The sequence below is a fragment of the Euprymna scolopes genome, chromosome 11, assembly GCF_053919585.1.
Source record: "Euprymna scolopes isolate OS-2025 chromosome 11, ASM5391958v1, whole genome shotgun sequence".
In the NCBI taxonomy this organism is placed as follows: domain Eukaryota; kingdom Metazoa; phylum Mollusca; class Cephalopoda; order Sepiida; family Sepiolidae; genus Euprymna; species Euprymna scolopes.
The window spans coordinates 144,739,960-144,760,788 of record NC_136492.1 but is presented as its reverse complement, the minus strand read 5'-3'; the positions used below and the strand labels follow the sequence as shown (position 1 = coordinate 144,760,788).

Below are 20,829 nucleotides of genomic sequence, written 5' to 3'. Positions count from 1 at the left end.
CATTGCCCACACTTGGCATATTTTGCTGAACATTTTATATCTCAATGCGATGTTCTTCATAACCCAGAATTAATACCAACAAAATGAGGAAAAAAAAAAAACAAAGTTTTTATATAACAGTTTTACATATTAAAAAAATGATCTTTTCATTTAAAAATGATCTTCAGTTTTGCTTTTCAATTTCTATTTTTTTAAAATTCAGACATATTTATGCTGCTTCATAAAATTTGGACATTTCTTGCGTTTGTCAACAAGTATGCTTTTTAGTGTTTGCACGTATATGGCTGTTCACAGCAAATACAAAATGCTGATTCACTGTTTCCACACCAAACTATTAAAGAAAAAAAAAAACAAATTATATGATAAAGAAAAACGTTAAAAAAAAAAAAAAAAAACTTACACTTTTTTGAATAAATTCCGATACGTAATGATTTTCAGTTTCTCAAGTATCAGATAAATTCCACATTTGATGAAAAACGATTCGTTCCGTTGTAAAGCTTCATTCAACAACAATAAATTACCAGAACTGAAAAAAAATTTTTTTTAAATAATCACAATTATTGACTGAAATTAAATTTTAGGATGAGAAGGTTTTCAAATCTGAAAAACATTTTGATAAAACCAAAAGACAAGACCAAACCTGCTTTTCAACTGATATGACCGACTGAATAGAAAAAATAGGATTGGCACTTGTCCAGAACTCCTCATCCATAAAATCAAAATAAAGAAAAATTTGTATGATGTACGTGACTGTGACGGAAGGAAAATATTGTACGCGAAAAATCATATTAATTGATTAAATTTTATTTTCATAAAGAAAATTATTTTTAAGCGAATTTGAGTTTTTCCAATGACACCCTCATCTCCGCATGTTAAGAATGGCTTTCTAAAATCTTACAAAAGTGTTAATTATTTGGAGCTATTTACCTTGTGCCTTCAGATTGTTTTCAAGATGGCGTCACAAGATTGTTGGTCGTCTTTGAGTCATAAAATTTGATTTTCTCCATAAAAATAAAACATCTTGATCGATTTAGATAATTTTTGGGATATCATATTTTCTTTCCAGCATGGGTACATACCTCATACAGATCTTTTTTTTTTTCATGAAGGGGAGAGATCAGAACAACTACTGTAGGATTTGTTGTGCAATGACACAATTTGATCTCAATTTTCAGAAATTTAACACAACAAAAGTGAAACATAGCCTGGTTCCAGATCAAAATTATTGAGCACTAAGGAAGCTTATGTCTTTTGAAATTCTTCGTCTTGTATAACTTGAGAAAAGAAAGAGAAAAAAGGGGTCTCACCTGACACCTTTTGCAACATCAGAAAATTGCATTAAATCATAACGTTTCAAGACTTCCACTTTGGGCATGTAACCCTGAAAAACAATTTTTTTAATCCTTAAAAATGTCATCTCGTGGTAAAAAAAAAATCATAACAGAAACAATAATAATTAGATCAAACTAAAGTAAAATTTCAATTACACTTGAAAAAAATGTGTACAAAAAAAAAAACATGGAAGCACAATTTTGTTCATATCACATTCATTTCAACAGCTAACACACTGAATCTTTGTAATTCATAGCTAATTAAAGATCAAGCTAAATTTTTGCTTTAATAGTAGATCAAAAAAAATTAGATTTGGACCATGTAAAAACAGACAGAAGCACAATTTGATAATAGAGCAAAAATTTCATTCAAAGCTTTCAACTTCAATTTTTTTTTTATAAAAGAAATAACTTAAAATCCTGTATAAAGCATACCATATCGACAAGTGGCACTTTTTCTTTAAAATATTGTTTTTATATGCATTGAGACAAACAATATGATAAACACCAAATTGAAAAATTCCAACATTAAAAAATAAATTGCAAAATAGTAAAAAATTATTAATGACACAAGAAAAATATTGTACATTTAAAGAGAAAAAAAAAATCAAATTTTGTTTACATCCAAATTTTATCAAAATAAATGAGTTTTCACAAGTTGAAAGAAATTTCATTACTTTTACCCATTTCGCACATTAAACTCTAGGCTAGTTTGTGATACCTACTATAAAACTGTGTTTCTTTTTCTTACTTGTAAATATTATTTTATTAGTTAACATTTTTCAAATAGCAATCCCAGAAAACGTACCATTCAGCGGGTTAGGGTTAGGCACGCACTTCTACTTAATCTAACGCACACTTTTAAATCAATAAATAGTAAATTTCCTCTACATCGATTAAAATTCATTCTTGTCCGTTCGTCCGTCTACACTTTTCTTAATAACTATGCCTTAGAATTTTAAAAATTTTTTGCACAAACATTAAACATGATATGAGTAAAAAAGTAACAGAACAGATTTTCCAGGAAAACTCTGATTGCCCGCCTATATAACCCTTCGGGTTAAAATGGCTAAAATTGACACATTTGTGTTTATTAAAAAAATTGATGCCTTGGATTTTTATAAAACTTTCTGAAAAGTTGTAACTAACTGATTTTTATATAATTTTGTGTGTCTATACTTTGCGATAACTCTTGGGTGTGCCCCAGGGGCTCTTTTAGGGCTAATAAAAACACTCTATTTTTGGGACTATTTTACAATATGTGTCCAAAGTTTTCTGTGTATGTCTGTTTAGCAGTTTTGCATGGTGCTGAACTCAAATTTAAATATGTTAAAGCCTTGTGGACTTTTTTCTTTTTTTTTTTGCATGGAGTAGAACTCAAATTTACCTATGTTAAGGCCTAAAACTGCACCGTTTGTTCATTTTCACCAGGATTTGACATCCCCTAGGAACTTTTGGAGCTAAATGGAGGGGGGGGGGTGATGATAATGACGCTGAACTTAATTTTTTTCATGCCCCGTTCACTGTGCACTCACGGCGGACTATGCATACTTCACTTGTTTTTTTTTATTATTAACTGTGAAAATATACTAAACTCCTTTTTAAAAATCTATTTATATTATTTATATTTATATTATTGAAAATATTTTTTAACACATTTTACATATGCATCAAAGAAATGTTGACGAGTGCCAATAATAAATTTCTCAATTTTTTAGATGAGGATTGGTTATTTGTTTTATTTAGATTCATTAGACTACTCTTCTCATCCTGAGTGTCATTTTCACAATGTTTCGGTCAATGTAACTTCTGACCTTCTTCAGGTGTATCTTGTCGAACTCAGGAATGTTTCTATTGAATTCAGGATTTTAGACAGAATTTCTATGGAACTCTTTATTCCATGAGTGTAGCATGCTCTTGTTTCATCAGCCATGATAGAAGTCCTAAGTAATTTGCAATTGTATTTTTTGATTGGCCACACAGAGAAATGAACCTTTAACTTTCAGAAGAATATCACTTTTACAATTGATTTTCAGGGGACTTGGTCCATATATATATATATATATATATATATACATACAAAGGAGTTACCATTTATAAAGGCTCAGAGGCCATTCTGAATGCTGAGCATACATCAATATGCCGACCTTAACCTTTGACCTTGAAAAATGGTGTGGACCATCATCGCGCCAGGTTTGGTCATGATTGGTCAACTGGTGTGAGCTGTAAGAGAATTGTACACACAGACACACGAACGTTACCAGTTTATGTATATAGATTGCTGCTTTGCTCCAAAGAAAACTGATGAACACTCATGTCTACAAATATACTCACGTATGATTTGCCATCTTAATAACATTTTCTGTGATTCGTATCGGAAATAATATTTGGTTGGTCTATCACGCTTAAGTTTTGAATCTCAATATATACCGAGTGAATGAAAAAATCTCGTTTTGTGAATTAAAAACTTTGCATAAAAACAAATGATTTTTTTACATTTTCTAATAAAAAATTCTCGTCATTCGCATAAGATTTTTTTCAATGGATAAAACAAACTAAAAAAGCAAAAACTCACCAACAACATTTTTACTGGCAGCAAGTAAATAAGGATCAGCCTTTTGTTCCCTCGACTTTCTTTATGACAACGTTCAAATGCAAATGTTAAATATTCTTCCGCTGAAAAAAAAAAAAAAAATTTTTTATTTCAAATAATTCCTGCACAAAATATTAAAATATAAATCTTTTCAAAAGATTTTCTATCAATAATAAAAAAACAAAATAATTTTTATTCACAAAAATAATTTATAATCCATTTTTGTGGCAAAATAATTGCGCCTTGACTCGCCAGTGATTCAGAATTGCATCCGAAGGAAATTTGAAATCGTCAAGCCTGCTTGTCTACAAATTGATGGGAACAGACTCACTCTATCTCTAATAATAGAAGTGACACAGACATTTTGTTGATCTTAAATAATTGTTAAAAAGTGAACTTAGAAATTTTTCTGAATCTGTATATATGGAAGGCCCCAATCATACGCACAGGCTGGAGGAAGCTCAAAGGCAGTCAACTGAATACATAGGATCAAACAAAGACAATAGATATGGAACTGGTAGCTAGCTTCCACATTTTTACTATTCTTCACTGGAATCAAGAATGGTTAAAGTTACTGATGAGTCAGCTGCTGGCGACACAGAATGCACTGAACTCATTTGGGATTGGTTCATCTCAGCCTGGATGAATGCTGTTACAAGTTCTATAAGAGGCTCTTTCCATTAATACATGCATCTCATCATTGGTCAGCCTGTCTTACCAATAGTCTTGCTTTAGAGACTGATGTTTAACCAGGAATCAGACATATATACTGACAATTTCATTACCCATAACTACGGAAAGTGTACATAACGGTAAGTTCATAGATTACAATACAGAAGTGTAACGGAGCAACACAAACTAAAATAAATCAAGATGTATAACAGCAAAATATGCAGATTCACCTTTTATTAATACAATCGTATACATATACCTTCTTTTTTAGTACTTTTTTTTTTTTTACAACGGAATCACCACTTATCAAGGCCCGGAGGCCATTCGAAGATAAGGGTTAATGGGTATACATTAGTCAATGTGATTATAGCGTTTTTAACATAGGTATTGGGATTTTTGTAACTTGGATTATATGGGGGTACGGTTCATCAAGAACTTGTTTACATTGGACTTGTAAAGATAGAAGCTTGGTTTTGGATGCATTAAAAGTGATCAGCCACCTCTTCCCCCACTGTACCACGTGCTCAAGATCAGAGGAGAGAGAATTAGAGAGAACTTTGTCATTTACGGCCTTTGATGTGTTGCCATAGATGGCCGTGTCATCAGCATAGATGTCAATGAATTATTTAAGTATGTGTTTTGGGAGATCATTGATGTAGATCAGGAAGAGAGTTGGGCCCAGGATGGACCCCTGAGGGACTCCAGCATTAATACTGTGGGCTTCTGATTTATGACCATCAACCACTACTCTTATGAACCTATCAGAGAGAAATGATTTAATGATTGGGAAAACATTTCCAGTGATATCATAGCTGGAAATCTTGTGAAGTAAGCCCTTATGCCATACCTTATCGAAGGCCTTCGATATGTCAAGAGCAATTGCCCTGGAAAGGAAACCTTTGTCAAGAGATTCACTAATCCTATGAGATATAACCGTTAGCATTGCATATCACTAAGAAGGTTGTTTCTGTTGAGGTGGTTGACTACTTCTTTATTTAATATGGATTCCAACAACTTACTCATAACACACAGGAGACTTATTGGTCTGTACTGAGAGGAAGATGACTTTTCACCTGAATTCTTAAATACAGGGCATACTGATGAACTTTTCCAGGGTGTTGGAAAGCACTTCTCCTTAAGGCAACACTTAAACAGTTTTGTAAGTATGTGGGCAAGTTCTGGTTGGAGCTTTTTCAGCACTATAACTGGAATGACGTCAGGGCCAGTTGATTCACTGGAATCAAGGTTCTTGATTAGCTTGGCGACCTCATGCACAGATATTTGTATACATGTTCCATTTAAGATCGGGAGTAAAGGTCAGTCCAGAAGCTTATCAAAACATGAAACCTCCCCAAGACGAGAGCCATTCATTTCAATTGATGCCAGATGGGCATCAGAGTGTTGATGATGTAAAGATAGAAGCTTGGTTTTAGATGCATTAAAAGTGACCAGCCACTCTTTTCCCCATTTTACCACACGCTCAAGATCAGAGGAGAGAGAATCAGAGACGTCAGTCGTTTACAGTCTTTGATGTGCTCCCATAGATGGTGGTGTCATCAGCATAAATGTTTATGAATGATGTAAGGATGTGATTTGGAAGATCATTGATGTAGATTAGGAAGAGAGTTGGGCCCAGGATGAACCCCTGAGGGATCCCAGCGTTAATACTGAGAGCTTCTGATTTTTGCCCGTCAACAACTACTCTTATCAGAGAGAAACGATTTAATGATTAAGAAGACATTTCCAGCTATACCATAGCTGGAGATCTTGTGAAGTAGACCCTTGTGCCATACCTTATCAAAGGCATTTTATATATCAAGAGCAATTGCCCTGAAGAGGAAGCCTCCATCGAGAGATTCACTAATCCTGTGAGATAACATCGTATTTTTACTTACGTCAATGTGATCTGTATATGATATTTCGGGAATATATTCCTTCCTCGAATATGTGTTCCACAACTTTGAAAACAAACAAAAAAACTCTTCTAATGATGTGTGAAGTGCACCCACAACCAATAACTCCCCAACATCATAAAAATCCTGAGTCTTTTTTAATTCCTCTAAGAATGATAATAAAATCAGATATTCATCCGAATCAAAATCACAATACCCTACCCCCCAAAAAACGATAATTCCACTTTTGTTGTTAGTCAGCATTAAATAACCCACTAGTGTTAATATATGATAAAATAAACCATTATTTTCGCATATCAAAGAGTTTTCATGTTAATTTATTTGGAACTGTAATTTTCACTTGTGCCCCGATTCGTAAAAGCACCGGATTTTTTTGTATGTGTTTTTGCATCAAGTCGACAATACTTACCAGATTTGAAGTCACTATCAAACATGGCTTTTCTGCCGACAAAGAACCTAAAAAAAAAAAATGAAAAACATGCAATTCATTAGAAATCATTTAAAATTTTTACAGAAAAATCAATAGAATATAAAAAATTATGGTTCTTATCAAGAATTCAACCTAATAAAAAAAATACAGTAAAATCTTTATAAAAATCATGGAATGAAAATGTCATACTCCGAAAATCACATAAATTGACCAAGTAGATTTATTTTTTAACATTTTTTAGTTATTAATAATATATTGTAGCCATTACAAGACTGATTTTAAAAATTTGATAGTTCAAATTGAGTTGTCTCCCTTTAATAAATATGGCAGCTAAAAACACGTCCCACTTCTTCATAAAATTTTGATTTTCTTAGTTAAAAAAATACTTGATTAATTTACATGATTTTAGGAATATAAGACTTTTATTTCATAACAGGTACATACAGCAAAGATGTTTATGTATTTTTTTATGTTAAATTCTGGATTTGCACCAAAATTATATTCAAATATGCATACCATACAATTCTCACGTTTTTTTTTACTGTCTACTCTCTCAATTTTTTTTTAATTCTTGCAAATTTGAACTGCATACCCATCCTTCTTTCTCCAATCTTTCATATTTTGCGATTTTAGTGTTTTTATGCCACTTTTCGCTATTTTATCAGATTTTTTTTGTTTGGAGTTTTTAATATTTGGATAAATTTTGAAAAAAAAAAAAAAGTTTTATTTTTTGAATAGACAAAATCTTCTCTTTTTGCTTACCTAAAAGTGACAAGCTGCGATAAACTGAATCGATCTTTTAATGGTGAACTGTCAATGGCTCGAATCAAAGGTTTGCACAAATGAAGTTTATTAATCTGAAAAAAAAAAGAAATTCAGGTGCTTGTTAAGATGCAGTCGACAAATCGATTTTTTAAAAATATGTTATTTAAAGCAAAAACAATTTTAAGCAAAAATATTTTAACAAAAGACAAAAGCAAAAACATTTTAAGCAAAAACAAATCGATTTTTTTAAAAACATGTTATTTTAACAAAAACAATATTACGCACTTAATTGTCATGCCGAAAATTGTAATATATCCAAAAATTACCAAAAATTATTGAGTAGAAAGTTATTTATTATTAAAAGTGATTTTTATTGAAAATCGGGTAAAATTGTATTTTTCTTAGTCGTTATAAAATAGACGTAGGAGTCTATACGCAGAGGACATCACTCCAAAAACGAATATTTTAGATTACTTTTTTTTTTCTTTTTTTTTTTTTTTACATGGGAGTCACCATTTACCAAGACCCGGAGGCCACTCAGAGATAAGGGTTATTGCGTGTACAGTAATCAATGAGATAGTATTGTAGTAATCATTAGTATTGGAGGTTTGATAGAGTTTCTTACTTAAGGGGGCGGTTTGTCAGGAATTTGTTTATGTTGGATTTGAAGACATCCAACTTGTAGTCAGGTGGGAAACAGACGAACGGAAGAGAGTTCCACAATCGTGCAAGTTTTTATGCATGCGTTTGCCACAAACGCTTGGTGAAAAAGAAAAAGGGAAAGAGAAATTAAAGTCAAGTGTCATAGCGGAAGCTCGTGGCGTGATGCTTAACTGTTAATCACTGAGACTAAAGGGCAGACAATTTCTTGTTCTTCTTTTTTCAAATTGTGTTTGTGTGTTCGCCTCACTTGGCAATGTTTGTCGAAAGATACATTCCTACAAATCCCATTATTGCCAGAACTTCTACTTCATACTTCTGATGAGATTGAAGTTTGAGATGGGGAGGGGGTCATGAAAACAGGCAGAGGAAGATTAAATCTGGACAGTATGGAGAAATATGCACAGAAAAGTAGACTTTGATGGTATGGCCACATTTAGAGAATGGATGAGAGCTCTTGAATAGATGTAGAGCAGTTGAGGTAGCAGGTTCAGATCACAGAGGAAAGCCAAGGAAAACATGGGATGAAGTGATGAAATTGGACTTGAGAGAAAGAGAGATAAATAAAGACCTGACCAGAGTAGGTTAGTTTAGAAGTCAATTTCTAAAATATGTTGAACACATGCCGACATGTAAAACAGATGTTAAACCAAATAATTAAAGATGAAGTGGAGATTTCAAATTTTTATGATTGTCGTTTTGTTTTGTGTGCGTTTCAGAGTCTATCTAAACTTACATAGAAGAAAGGATTTAATGAACGAGGAATTATTTACCTTGAAGTAAATTTTAAATAATTGATTTACTAAATTTAACATTCCCCATTTCTTGGAATCTTCGACAGCAGCTCGACTGAAAAATGACAAAAAAAAAGATAAGAATTCAAAGAAAAGCAAACAAAATCGACAAATTCATCAAATAAACAAAAATCTAAACAAAATTCAAGACAATGACATGATTTAGAAACGTGAATGTGCGTATATATACGTGTTAAAATGCAAAATAATATATTCAAATATTTTACAGCATTTCAATAGTACTCAATACTTTAGCAGAGCTTTATTAAACTGTGTGTGTGTATATATATATATATATATATATTGTGGTCAGGTCATGTCATATGCTACATGTAACCCAGTACTACCTGCCTCATGGTCGGGTCACCGGCGACTAAACTGGTTCCCCCACCAGATTTGTTTGGTGAGGAGGGCGGCTAGTCTCCCTGAAGGATTAAAAACAAGACCTTCCAAAGGGCGAATGAACTCTTTTTCTGAGTCAACGGCCAACTAGTACCGTGTATATATGTGTATTGGGGTAGAGAGGGCTCCCGTAAGCCGTGGTTAAGGCAACCTTTCTAGGAGAAGCAAATCTCTAATTTAAAAAACCATAAAGCGGAAGACCAGTACCCGCATTAAGCTGGTCTGTAGTTTAATTTGTTGCTGGCTATCTTGCTCTTGCTTGTTGCTGGATCTCAACATTTTGAACCGAGAGAGAGACTTAGCTGTCGTACAAAGCTAAGACTCTGTAACATCATCTTTGTATAGATACTCCCTCAGGCATTTGGGCTCATGGACTTTAAGTGTCTGAGGGAGTGGCACTCGTGTGACAAGACGTTGCAATCATCATATATATATATATATATAAACTTACCAAGATAAATATTATTTTTACATTAGAACCTACCAAGGCTTTTTCTCATCAGAAGATAACCATTAATAAAACATGATTAACATGTATTTGAGAACATATAAAAAATCTTTTCTGAACTAAAACGCATTTCAATAGAATAAAAGAATTAAAGCAAAAAATTCAAATAATCAATTAATGACGTGGAACTCAGTAAGGCTCGAAAAAGAAGAATCTACAATAATAATAATGATAATTATCATTATAATTATCATAATAATGATAATTATAATCATAATAATCACGAGGTTCTTTGCTCAGCAACCGAGAAGGCTAACATGCTTGCCAGTCGATTTGCCTCAAACTCCACACTGGACCCTCTAAACCACCCCCTACCTCAATTTCCTATGCGGACAGACGCCACGCTAGACGATCTGAAAATCACCCCTGCTCAGGTCCATGCTATCATAAAAAACCTTGACACTTCCAAAGCATGTGGACCCGACCTCATCCCAGCTGTGCTATTAAAAAAGTGCTCAGCCGAGTAGCTCCAGTTCTCTCCAAACTCTACAACAAATGCCTTAATGAATCTTGTTTTCCGAGCTGTTGGAAAACTGCTTCTGTAGTACCAGTATTCAAGAATTCTGGCGAAAGAACTGACCCATTAAATTATCGCCCTATTAGCCTCCTCCCACTTTTTGCCAAAATATTTGAGACCTTAATTAACCATGCTCTAGTCCAGCACCTTACAGATGCTAAACTTCTGACCGACCATCAATATGGATTTAGACAAGCCCGTTCAACGACAGACATCCTCACTGTAATCTCTGAACGCATATACCATTCACTGGACAAAGCGGGAGAGGGCAGAGCGGTAGCTCTAGATATATCTAAGGCTTTTGACAGGGTATGGCATGAGGGTCTCCTCAGGAAGATTAGATCTTACGGTATCACTGGTAGAATACTTAACATAATTAAATCCTTCCTAGATAAGAGAAACATCCAGGTTGTCCTCGACGGTCGTACATCTAAACAATATGATATAAATGCCGGAGTGCCCCAGGGATCTATCCTTGGACCTCTGCTGTTCCTGATATTCATAAATGACCTCCCCGACAAAATTGCCTCTGAGATGGGTATATATGCTGATGACACCACACTCTATAACAGGCACGACAGGAAAACAAATGAACATATATCTAAAGTAATGGCAGAAACACTAGAGGATGACCTCCAATCAGTAGTGGAATGGGGACAAAAATGGATGGTAACGTTCAATGCCACCAAGACAAAACTGGTCTCATTCAATAATTACAAGAAACCTTCTCTACCACCTATAGCAATGGCCAACGACTCTTTATCTGAGAGTATGTCTCTCAAGCTCCTTGGCCTAACGTTCACAGGAAACATGAGTTGGAACAATTACATCGAGGGCATTGCCAGGGCCGCTGCAAGGAAGGTGGGCTCTCTCTACCGTGCTAGAAAACTTCTAACACCCGAAAGTATCCTGTACCTCTATAAGGCCACTATTCGCCCATGTATGGAGTATTGCTGTCATATTTGCGCCGGTGCATCGGCTACTAGTCTATCGCTCCTTGACAGGGTTCAAAAGAGTGTCGCAAATCTGATAGGCCGTAAACTGGCATCTAAACTTCAGCCTCTGTCCCATCGTCGAAACGTTGCATCCCTCTGCCTGTTCTACAAGTATTATAATGGTGAATGCTCTGAAGAACTGCAAGCACTTGTGCCCCCATGACGTGAACACCCTCGACAGACCCGACAAGCTGCAAAATCCCACCCCCACACTGTAGAGATCCCTAGATCTCCAGTAGTTTCTTCCCCAGAACAGCTAGACTTTGGAATTCCATTCCAGGTCACTGCTTCCCCAACTGTACTGACATGCATAAGTTCAAGTGCAACGTGAACCAACATCTCGCTGCCCTAATCCCTACATAGTACCCCAGTAGATGTTTCCCCTGATAGTAGCCCCCTACACCAAAGTGGCAATGTGCCTTGTTTGGGGCGAAAATGTAATAAAAAAAATAAAAAAAAAAATTATAATGATGATAATAAAGGAATAACATTAAAATTCAATAAAAACGAGTGTATTTCTTCATGCAGTCGTTTCCACTATATTACATAATACATTTTTCTTGTTTTAATGAAATCAAGATATGTTTCATCTGTGATTCTAATCTAAAAAAAAACATTATGGTAAAAAAAAAAAAAAAAAATCAATGAATATTTTCAAAAAGTTTCTCTAAAGTATATTTTTTAACTTTTCTTAAACATTTTTCTTTATCCTAAAACAAAATCAAACAATTTTCACAAACTACTGAAAAGGTCAGCCTTAGATTTAGATATTATATCGTCTTCCTTACAGATGGGGAAGCAAGATACAAAGTAAGAATTTCAAAGCCTAGAAGTTTTAGGAAAGAAAATATCAGTAGAAGATGTGGGATTTTACTCCTTGTCAGATTAGTCAGGGATATTTATGTTGAGGGGGGGGGGGGTAGCAGTGCTATGAGTTTGTCGGAACATATTTCATTAAAGTACTTGCAAAACAAACACAGGGATGCAACATTGCAGTGATGGGACAGGGATTGGAGCATGGTCGACAGTATGGAACTTATTAAACTGGAGATTCTTTTTTGAACCATGTCCGAGAGAGAGAGAGCGTACTTGTTGGTGCACCATCTCATATGTGGCAACAAACCCCATGCAGGGGTGAATAACGATTTCATAGAAATATCAGATACTGTCAAGTGCGAATACTTTTCTAGCATGACAGAGAATTCACCTTCTTTGCAGCAGCCTTGGCAATGTCTTCTATGTATTTGTTGCAATTCATATTATCTGCAAAGAAGTTTGAAAGAAACTCAACTAATGTTATTATTAATAATAACTGGTTGTTAAAAAGATTCTTTGAAAGATTCATTGAAGGAAACAAGCTTTGTCTTAGTAGCATCAAATGTTACCACCTATTTATATTCCCATTACAGATTCGAGGTCACTTTCTATGGTTTAAGGCATTGCCTTGGATATGTGTGAATCCATTTTCCCTATATGTGTGGTATAGAGCAGCAAATATACCCATCTCAGACACAATTTCATCAGGGTATTTTTTTCTGAATATCAAGAACAATAATGGTTCAAAGATTGACCCCTGTGACACACCTGCATTTATATCACATTGATTTGATATACGACCATCGAGGACAATCTGGATTTTTCATCTTGTCTAAGTATACGTGTTCAGAGATGATTGTTAGGATATCAATATTAGAATGAGCTTGTGTAAATCCATACTGTCATAAAAAGTTTAACGTTTACAATATGGCAGACAAAGCACTTGATTAATGACTCAAATATTTTGGCAAAAAGATGGAGGACAATGTTGTGATTACTAAACGGGTCAGTTCTTTTACCAAATGACACAAACTCAAAATGCCAACTAGACGGGATGTTAGTAAAAACAACATTGTTACAGCCGACAAAAATGGTGTAAAACCTTAATCTCAATTCTAAATAATTGCAATTAATTTTTATAGCAATTCCCAAACAAAAAATATACCTTTAATTGATTGAACATTCTTTTCAGATGTAACTATTTACTATGCCTCCCCACGGGACAGAGTTAGACACCAGGGTCGTTTTTTAACGTGGAGAAAAGGTACAAAAATAAAAATTGTCTCAGTCGTGAAGGATTTCTCCTCCACCGAAAGAGAACAAGAAATAGAAGTGCAGCATCTGAAGAACAGATACTACACTTTGATCTTGTCACAAAAAGGGAGAGAACTTTTACTTTTTTTTATAGATCAAAGGGAAGTAACTCTTATTTTACACTTATCAATTCCATGTGTCATTCTATCTGAAACTTCATACTGATATTAAGAATAGCAGATATTTAGTTTCCATTTCTGTCATCCTCAGATTGATTGAGTCATTACTATTGTCACACATAAGTCAGATTGATTGAGTCATTACTATTGTCACACATAAGTCAGATTGATTGAGTCATTACTATTGTCACACATCAGTCAGATTGATTGAGTCATTACTATTGTCACACATAAGTCAGATTGATGGAGTCATTACTATTGTCATACATAAGTCAGATTGATTGAGTCATTACTATTGTCATACATAAGTCAGATTGATGGAGTCATTACAATTGTCACACATAAGTCAGATTGATTGAGTCATTACTATTGTCACACATCAGTCAGTTTGATTGAGTCATTACTATTGTCACACATAAGTCAGATTGATTGAGTCATTACTATTGTCACACATAAGTCAGATTGATGGAGTCATTACTATTGTCATACATAAGTCAGATTGATTGAGTCATTACTATTGTCATACATAAGTCAGATTGATTGAGTCATTACTATTGTCACACATAAGTCAGATTGATGGAGTCATTACTATTGTCATACATAAGTCAGATTGATTGAGTCATTACTATTGTCATACATAAGTCAGATTGATTGAGTCATTACTATTGTCACACATAAGTCAGATTGATGGAGTCATTACTATTGTCATACATAAGTCAGATTGATGGAGTCATTACTATTGTCACACATAAGTCAGATTGATTGAGTCATTACTATTGTCATACATAAGTCAGATTGATTGAGTCATTACTATTGTCATACATAAGTCAGATTGATTGAGTCATTACTATTGTCATACATAAGTCAGATTGATTGAGTCATTACTATTGTAACACATAAGTCAGATTGATGGAGTCATTACTATTGTCATACATAAGTCAGATTGATGGAGTCATTACTATTGTCATACATAAGTCAGATTGATTGAGTCATTACTATTGTCACACATAAGTCAGATTGATGGAGTCATTACTATTGTCATACATAAGTCAGATTGATTGAGTCATTACTATTGTCACACATAAGTCAGATTGATTGAGTCATTACTATTGTCGTACATAAGTCAGATTGATGGAGTCATTACTATTGTCATACATAAGTCAGATTGATTGAGTCATTACTATTGTCACACATAAGTCAGATTGATTGAGTCATTACTATTGTCACACATAAGTCAGATTGATTGAGTCATTACTATTGTCACACATAAGTCAGATTGATGGAGTCATTACTATTGTCACACATAAGTCAGATTGATTGAGTCATTACTATTGTCACACATAAGTCAGATTGATTGAGTCATTACTATTGTCATACATAAGTCAGATTGATTGAGTCATTACTATTGTCACACATAAGTCAGATTGATGGAGTCATTACTATTGTCATACATAAGTCAGATTGATTGAGTCATTACTATTGTCACACATAAGTCAGATTGATTGAGTCATTACTATTGTCACACATAAGTCAGATTGATGGAGTCATTACTATTGTCACACATAAGTCAGATTGATTGAGTCATTACTATTGTCACACATAAGTCAGATTGATTGAGTCATTACTATTGTCACACATAAGTCAGATTGATTGAGTCATTACTATTGTCATACATAAGTCAGATTGATTGAGTCATTACTATTGTCACACATAAGTCAGATTGATTGAGTCATTACTATTGTCATACATAAGTCAGATTGATTGAGTCATTACTATTGTCACACATAAGTCAGATTGATGGAGTCATTACTATTGTCATACATAAGTCAGATTGATTGAGTCATTACTATTGTCACACATAAGTCAGATTGATTGAGTCATTACTATTGTCACACATAAGTCAGATTGATTGAGTCATTACTATTGTCACACATAAGTCAGATTGATGGAGTCATTACTATTGTCACACATAAGTCAGATTGATTGAGTCATTACTATTGTCATACATAAGTCAGATTGATTGAGTCATTACTATTGTCACACATAAGTCAGATTGATTGAGTCATTACTATTGTCACACATAAGTCAGATTGATTGAGTCATTACTATTGTCGTACATAAGTCAGATTGATGGAGTCATTACTATTGTCATACATAAGTCAGATTGATTGAGTCATTACTATTGTCACACATAAGTCAGATTGATTGAGTCATTACTATTGTCACACATAAGTCAGATTGATGGAGTCATTACTATTGTCATACATAAGTCAGATTGATGGAGTCATTACTATTGTCATACATAAGTCAGATTGATGGAGTCATTACTATTGTCATACATAAGTCAGATTGATTGAGTCATTACTATTGTCATACATAAGTCAGATTGATTGAGTCATTACTATTGTCATACATAAGTCAGATTGATTGAGTCATTACTATTGTCATACATAAGTCAGATTGATGGAGTCATTACTATTGTCATACATAAGTCAGATTGATTGAGTCAATACTATTGTCACACATAAGTCAGATTGATTGAGTCATTACTATTGTCATACATAAGTCAGATTGATTGAGTCATTACTATTGTCACACATAAGTCAGATTGATTGAGTCAATACTATTGTCACACATAAGTCAGATTGATTGAGTCATTACTATTGTCATACATAAGTCAGATTGATGGAGTCATTACTATTTTCATACATAAGTCAGATTGATGGAGTCATTACTATTGTCATACATAAGTCAGATTGATTGAGTCATTACTATTGTCATACATAAGTCAGATTGATTGAGTCATTACTATTGTCATACATAAGTCAGATTGATTGAGTCATTACTATTGTCATACATAAGTCAGATTGATTGAGTCATTACTATTGTCATACATAAGTCAGATTGATTGAGTCATTACTATTGTCATACATAAGTCAGATTGATTGAGTCATTACTATTGTCGTACATAAGTCAGATTGATGGAGTCATTACTATTGTCATACATAAGTCAGATTGATTGAGTCATTACTATTGTCGTACATAAGTCAGATTGATGGAGTCATTACTATTTTCATACATAAGTCAGATTGATTGAGTCATTACTATTGTCGTACATAAGTCAGATTGATGGAGTCATTACTATTGTCATACATAAGTCAGATTGATGGAGTCATTACTATTTTCATACATAAGTCAGATTGATGGAGTCATTACTATTGTCATACATAAGTCAGATTGATTGAGTCATTACTATTGTCATACATAAGTCAGATTGATTGAGTCATTACTATTGTCATACATAAGTCAGATTGATTGAGTCATTACTATTGTCATACATAAGTCAGATTGATTGAGTCATTACTATTGTCATACATAAGTCAGATTGATTGAGTCATTACTATTGTCATACATAAGTCAGATTGATTGAGTCATTACTATTGTCGTACATAAGTCAGATTGATGGAGTCATTACTATTGTCATACATAAGTCAGATTGATTGAGTCATTACTATTGTCGTACATAAGTCAGATTGATTGAGTCATTACTATTGTCGTACATAAGTCAGATTGATGGAGTCATTACTATTGTCATACATAAGTCAGATTGATTGAGTCATTACTATTGTCATACATAAGTCAGATTGATTGAGTCATTACTATTGTCACACATAAGTCAGATTGATTGAGTCATTACTATTGTCATACATAAGTCAGATTGATTGAGTCATTACTATTGTCACACATAAGTCAGATTGATTGAGTCATTACTATTGTCATACATAAGTCAGATTGATTGAGTCATTACTATTGTCATACATAAGTCAGATTGATTGAGTCATTACTATTGTCGTACATAAGTCAGATTGATTGAGTCATTACTATTGTCATACATAAGTCAGATTGATTGAGTCATTACTATTGTCGTACATAAGTCAGATTGATGGAGTCATTACTATTGTCATACATAAGTCAGATTGATTGAGTCATTACTATTGTCATACATAAGTCAGATTGATTGAGTCATTACTATTGTCGTACATAAGTCAGATTGATGGAGTCATTACTATTGTCATACATAAGTCAGATTGATTGAGTCATTACTATTGTCATACATAAGTCAGATTGATTGAGTCATTACTATTGTCACACATAAGTCAGATTGATTGAGTCATTACTATTGTCATACATAAGTCAGATTGATTGAGTCATTACTATTGTCACACATAAGTCAGATTGAGTCATTACTATTGTCATACATAAGTCAGATTGATTGAGTCATTACTATTGTCATACATAAGTCAGATTGATTGAGTCATTACTATTGTCGTACATAAGTCAGATTGATGGAGTCATTACTATTGTCATACATAAGTCAGATTGATTGAGTCATTACTATTGTCACACATAAGTAAGATTGATTGAGTCATTACTATTGTCATACATAAGTCAGATTGATGGAGTCATTACTATTGTCATACATAAGTCAGATTGATGGAGTCATTACTATTGTCATACATAAGTCAGATTGATTGAGTCATTACTATTGTCATACATAAGATATAACCTTTTTTGAACTGTATACAGGGTTTGTACAGATTTTCAATGTCCATTTCCAAGGACTTAGGTTTTTCAAAGCCTTCTCCAGACAAAATTCAAGTATTCAAAACAAAATTTGGAGTTTGTTTTACAATCCACAGCAATTCAAAACAATGGAAAAAAATCAAGTATACAACAAATAAATGTTATCATAGCCAATAAAACTAATGAACACATATCTAAAGAAATGGCAGAGGCACTAGAGGATGACCTCCGATCTGTAGTGGAATGAGAACATAAATGGATGGTCACATTCAATGCTGCCCAGACTAAACTCGTTTCCTTCAATCACTACAAGAAACCTTCTCTACCATCAATAGCAATGGCCAATGACTCTTTATCTAAAAGTACATCCTTTAAACTCCTCGGCCTAACGCTCTCAGGAAACATGAGTGGGAACAATTACATCAATTGTATTGCCAGGTCTTCTGTGAAGAAGGTAGGTTCTCTCTACTGTGCTAGAAAGATACTAACGTCATATTTGGGCTGGTGCATCTACCACTAGTCTCTCTCTCCTAGACAAGGTTCAAAAGAGAGTTGCCAATCTGATAGGTCCTGAACTGTCATCTAAACTTCAGCCCCTGTCCCATCGACGAAATGTTGCATTCCTCTGCCTTTTCTACAAGTTCTTTAATGGTGAATACTCTGACAGACTGCAAGCACTTGTGCCCCCTCGACGTAAATACCCCCGACAAACCCGACAAGCAGCTAAATCCCACCACTTCACAGTAGAGATCCCTGGATGTAAGAGGGCCTTCTACTCCAGTAGTTTCTTCCCTAGGACAGCTAGATTTTGGAATTCCCTGCTTCCCCAACTGTACTGACATGCAGAAGTTCAAGTGCAACATGAACCAACATCTTGCTGCCCAACTCCCTACACAGTATCTCTGATGCCCAGGTCACTGATTGTAGCCCCCTACAACAAAGTGGCAATATGCCTTGTTTGGGGTGAAAATGTAATAAAAAAAAATAAAAGTTACTTAACAACCTACCTGCATCATTTTTTGGTGTTTTTAAGTAGTTTTAAATGCTTTTTTTTTTATTTCATCTAAATATTAACTCTCTTTATGACTTTTCAATTTCCAACCAAGATAGTTACCGTCTTACCCATTTTTTTTTTTCAGCCCAGCTAGTCTCATTTTAGGTTATAATTTTTTTGAGGAGGAGAGAGATGAATTCACCTTTAAGGAGTCCCATCCACATAAGGAAAATTCTATTTTAGAGGATAGAGGGTCCTTTTTATTTATGGCGAACATCATTATTCCTCTCAAAAGGGAAAAAAAAAAAAAAAGTGAGAAAAAAAAAATTTTTGATATGAGCCAAGAAAGAATATACTGAAACCATCAGAAAATACATTAAAATGCAGAAATTAGGAACTCGTGACTTCTGGAAAATCTATAACAGTGTTGTAAATAATGGGCAATCAATAATTCCCCCACTATCCAACAATCTTGAAATTGTTTGCACGGCAACCAAGAAGGCTAATCTGCTTGCCAGTCGGTTTGCCTCCAACTCTATTTTCGACCCAGTAAACCATTCCCTCTGTGAACAGAAACCACACTAGATGATCTGAAAAATCACCCTTTCTCAAGCATATAATATAATAAAAAACTTAGACACCTCACACCTCAAAAGCATGGCTCTACTATTAAAAAAATGCTCTCCTGAGGTTGCTCCAGTTCTCTCCAAACTTTTCAACAAATGCCTTAATGAATCTTGCTTTCCTGGTTGAAAAACTGCTTCTGTGGTACGAGTTTACAAGAATTCTAGCGAAAGAACTGACCCATTAAATTATCGCCTTCTCCCTCTTTTCGCCAAAATATTTCAGTCCATAATTAACCAAGCTCTAGTTCACCAACTTAAAGCTGTTAAATTTCTGTCTGACTACCAGAAATAGGTTTTAGCAGGCCTGTTCTACTGCAGATATCCCAAATGTAATCTCTGAACGTATATACCATACACTGGATACAGCAGAGGAGACGAGGGCAGTAGCCCTAGATATATCTAAGGTCTTTGACAGGGTATGATATGATGGTCTTCTCATGAAAATCAGATCCTATGGTATTACTGGACGAATACTTAACATAATTAAATCCTTCTTAAATAAGAGAAGAATCCAGGTTGTCCTCGATGGTTAAACATCAAAACAATGATATAAATGCGGGTTTTCCTCAGGGGTCAATCCTTGGACCTTTATTATTCCTGATATTCATAAATGACCTCCCTGATAAAATTGTCTCTAAGATGGCTATATTTGCTGACGACACCACGCACTATAACAGATACGAAGAGAAAACAAATGAACATGTATCCAAGGCAATCACGGACACACCAGAGGAAGTCTTCCAGTCTGTAGTGGAATGGGGATAAAAATGGATGGTAACATTCAATGCTGCCAAGA

General features: G+C 34.1%; 1 protein-coding gene across 2 annotated transcripts in view; it reads right to left on the bottom strand.

Moving 5' to 3' along the window:
- LOC145288099 (PCI domain-containing protein 2-like) overlaps nucleotides 1-20,829 on the bottom strand; it is a 93,243-nt gene that overhangs the window by 41,163 nt on the left and 31,251 nt on the right. For both annotated transcript variants that reach the window (XM_080136157.1, XM_080136156.1), the window contains exons 7-12: nucleotides 9,138-9,213; nucleotides 7,702-7,796; nucleotides 6,919-6,965; nucleotides 3,907-4,007; nucleotides 1,308-1,381; nucleotides 401-526 (exon numbers count right to left, since the gene is read on the bottom strand). In XM_080136157.1, coding sequence (XP_079992283.1) covers nucleotides 401-526; nucleotides 1,308-1,381; nucleotides 3,907-4,007; nucleotides 6,919-6,965; nucleotides 7,702-7,796; nucleotides 9,138-9,213 — 519 coding nt within the window. The remainder of the gene's footprint in view (nucleotides 1-400; nucleotides 527-1,307; nucleotides 1,382-3,906; nucleotides 4,008-6,918; nucleotides 6,966-7,701; nucleotides 7,797-9,137; nucleotides 9,214-20,829) is intronic.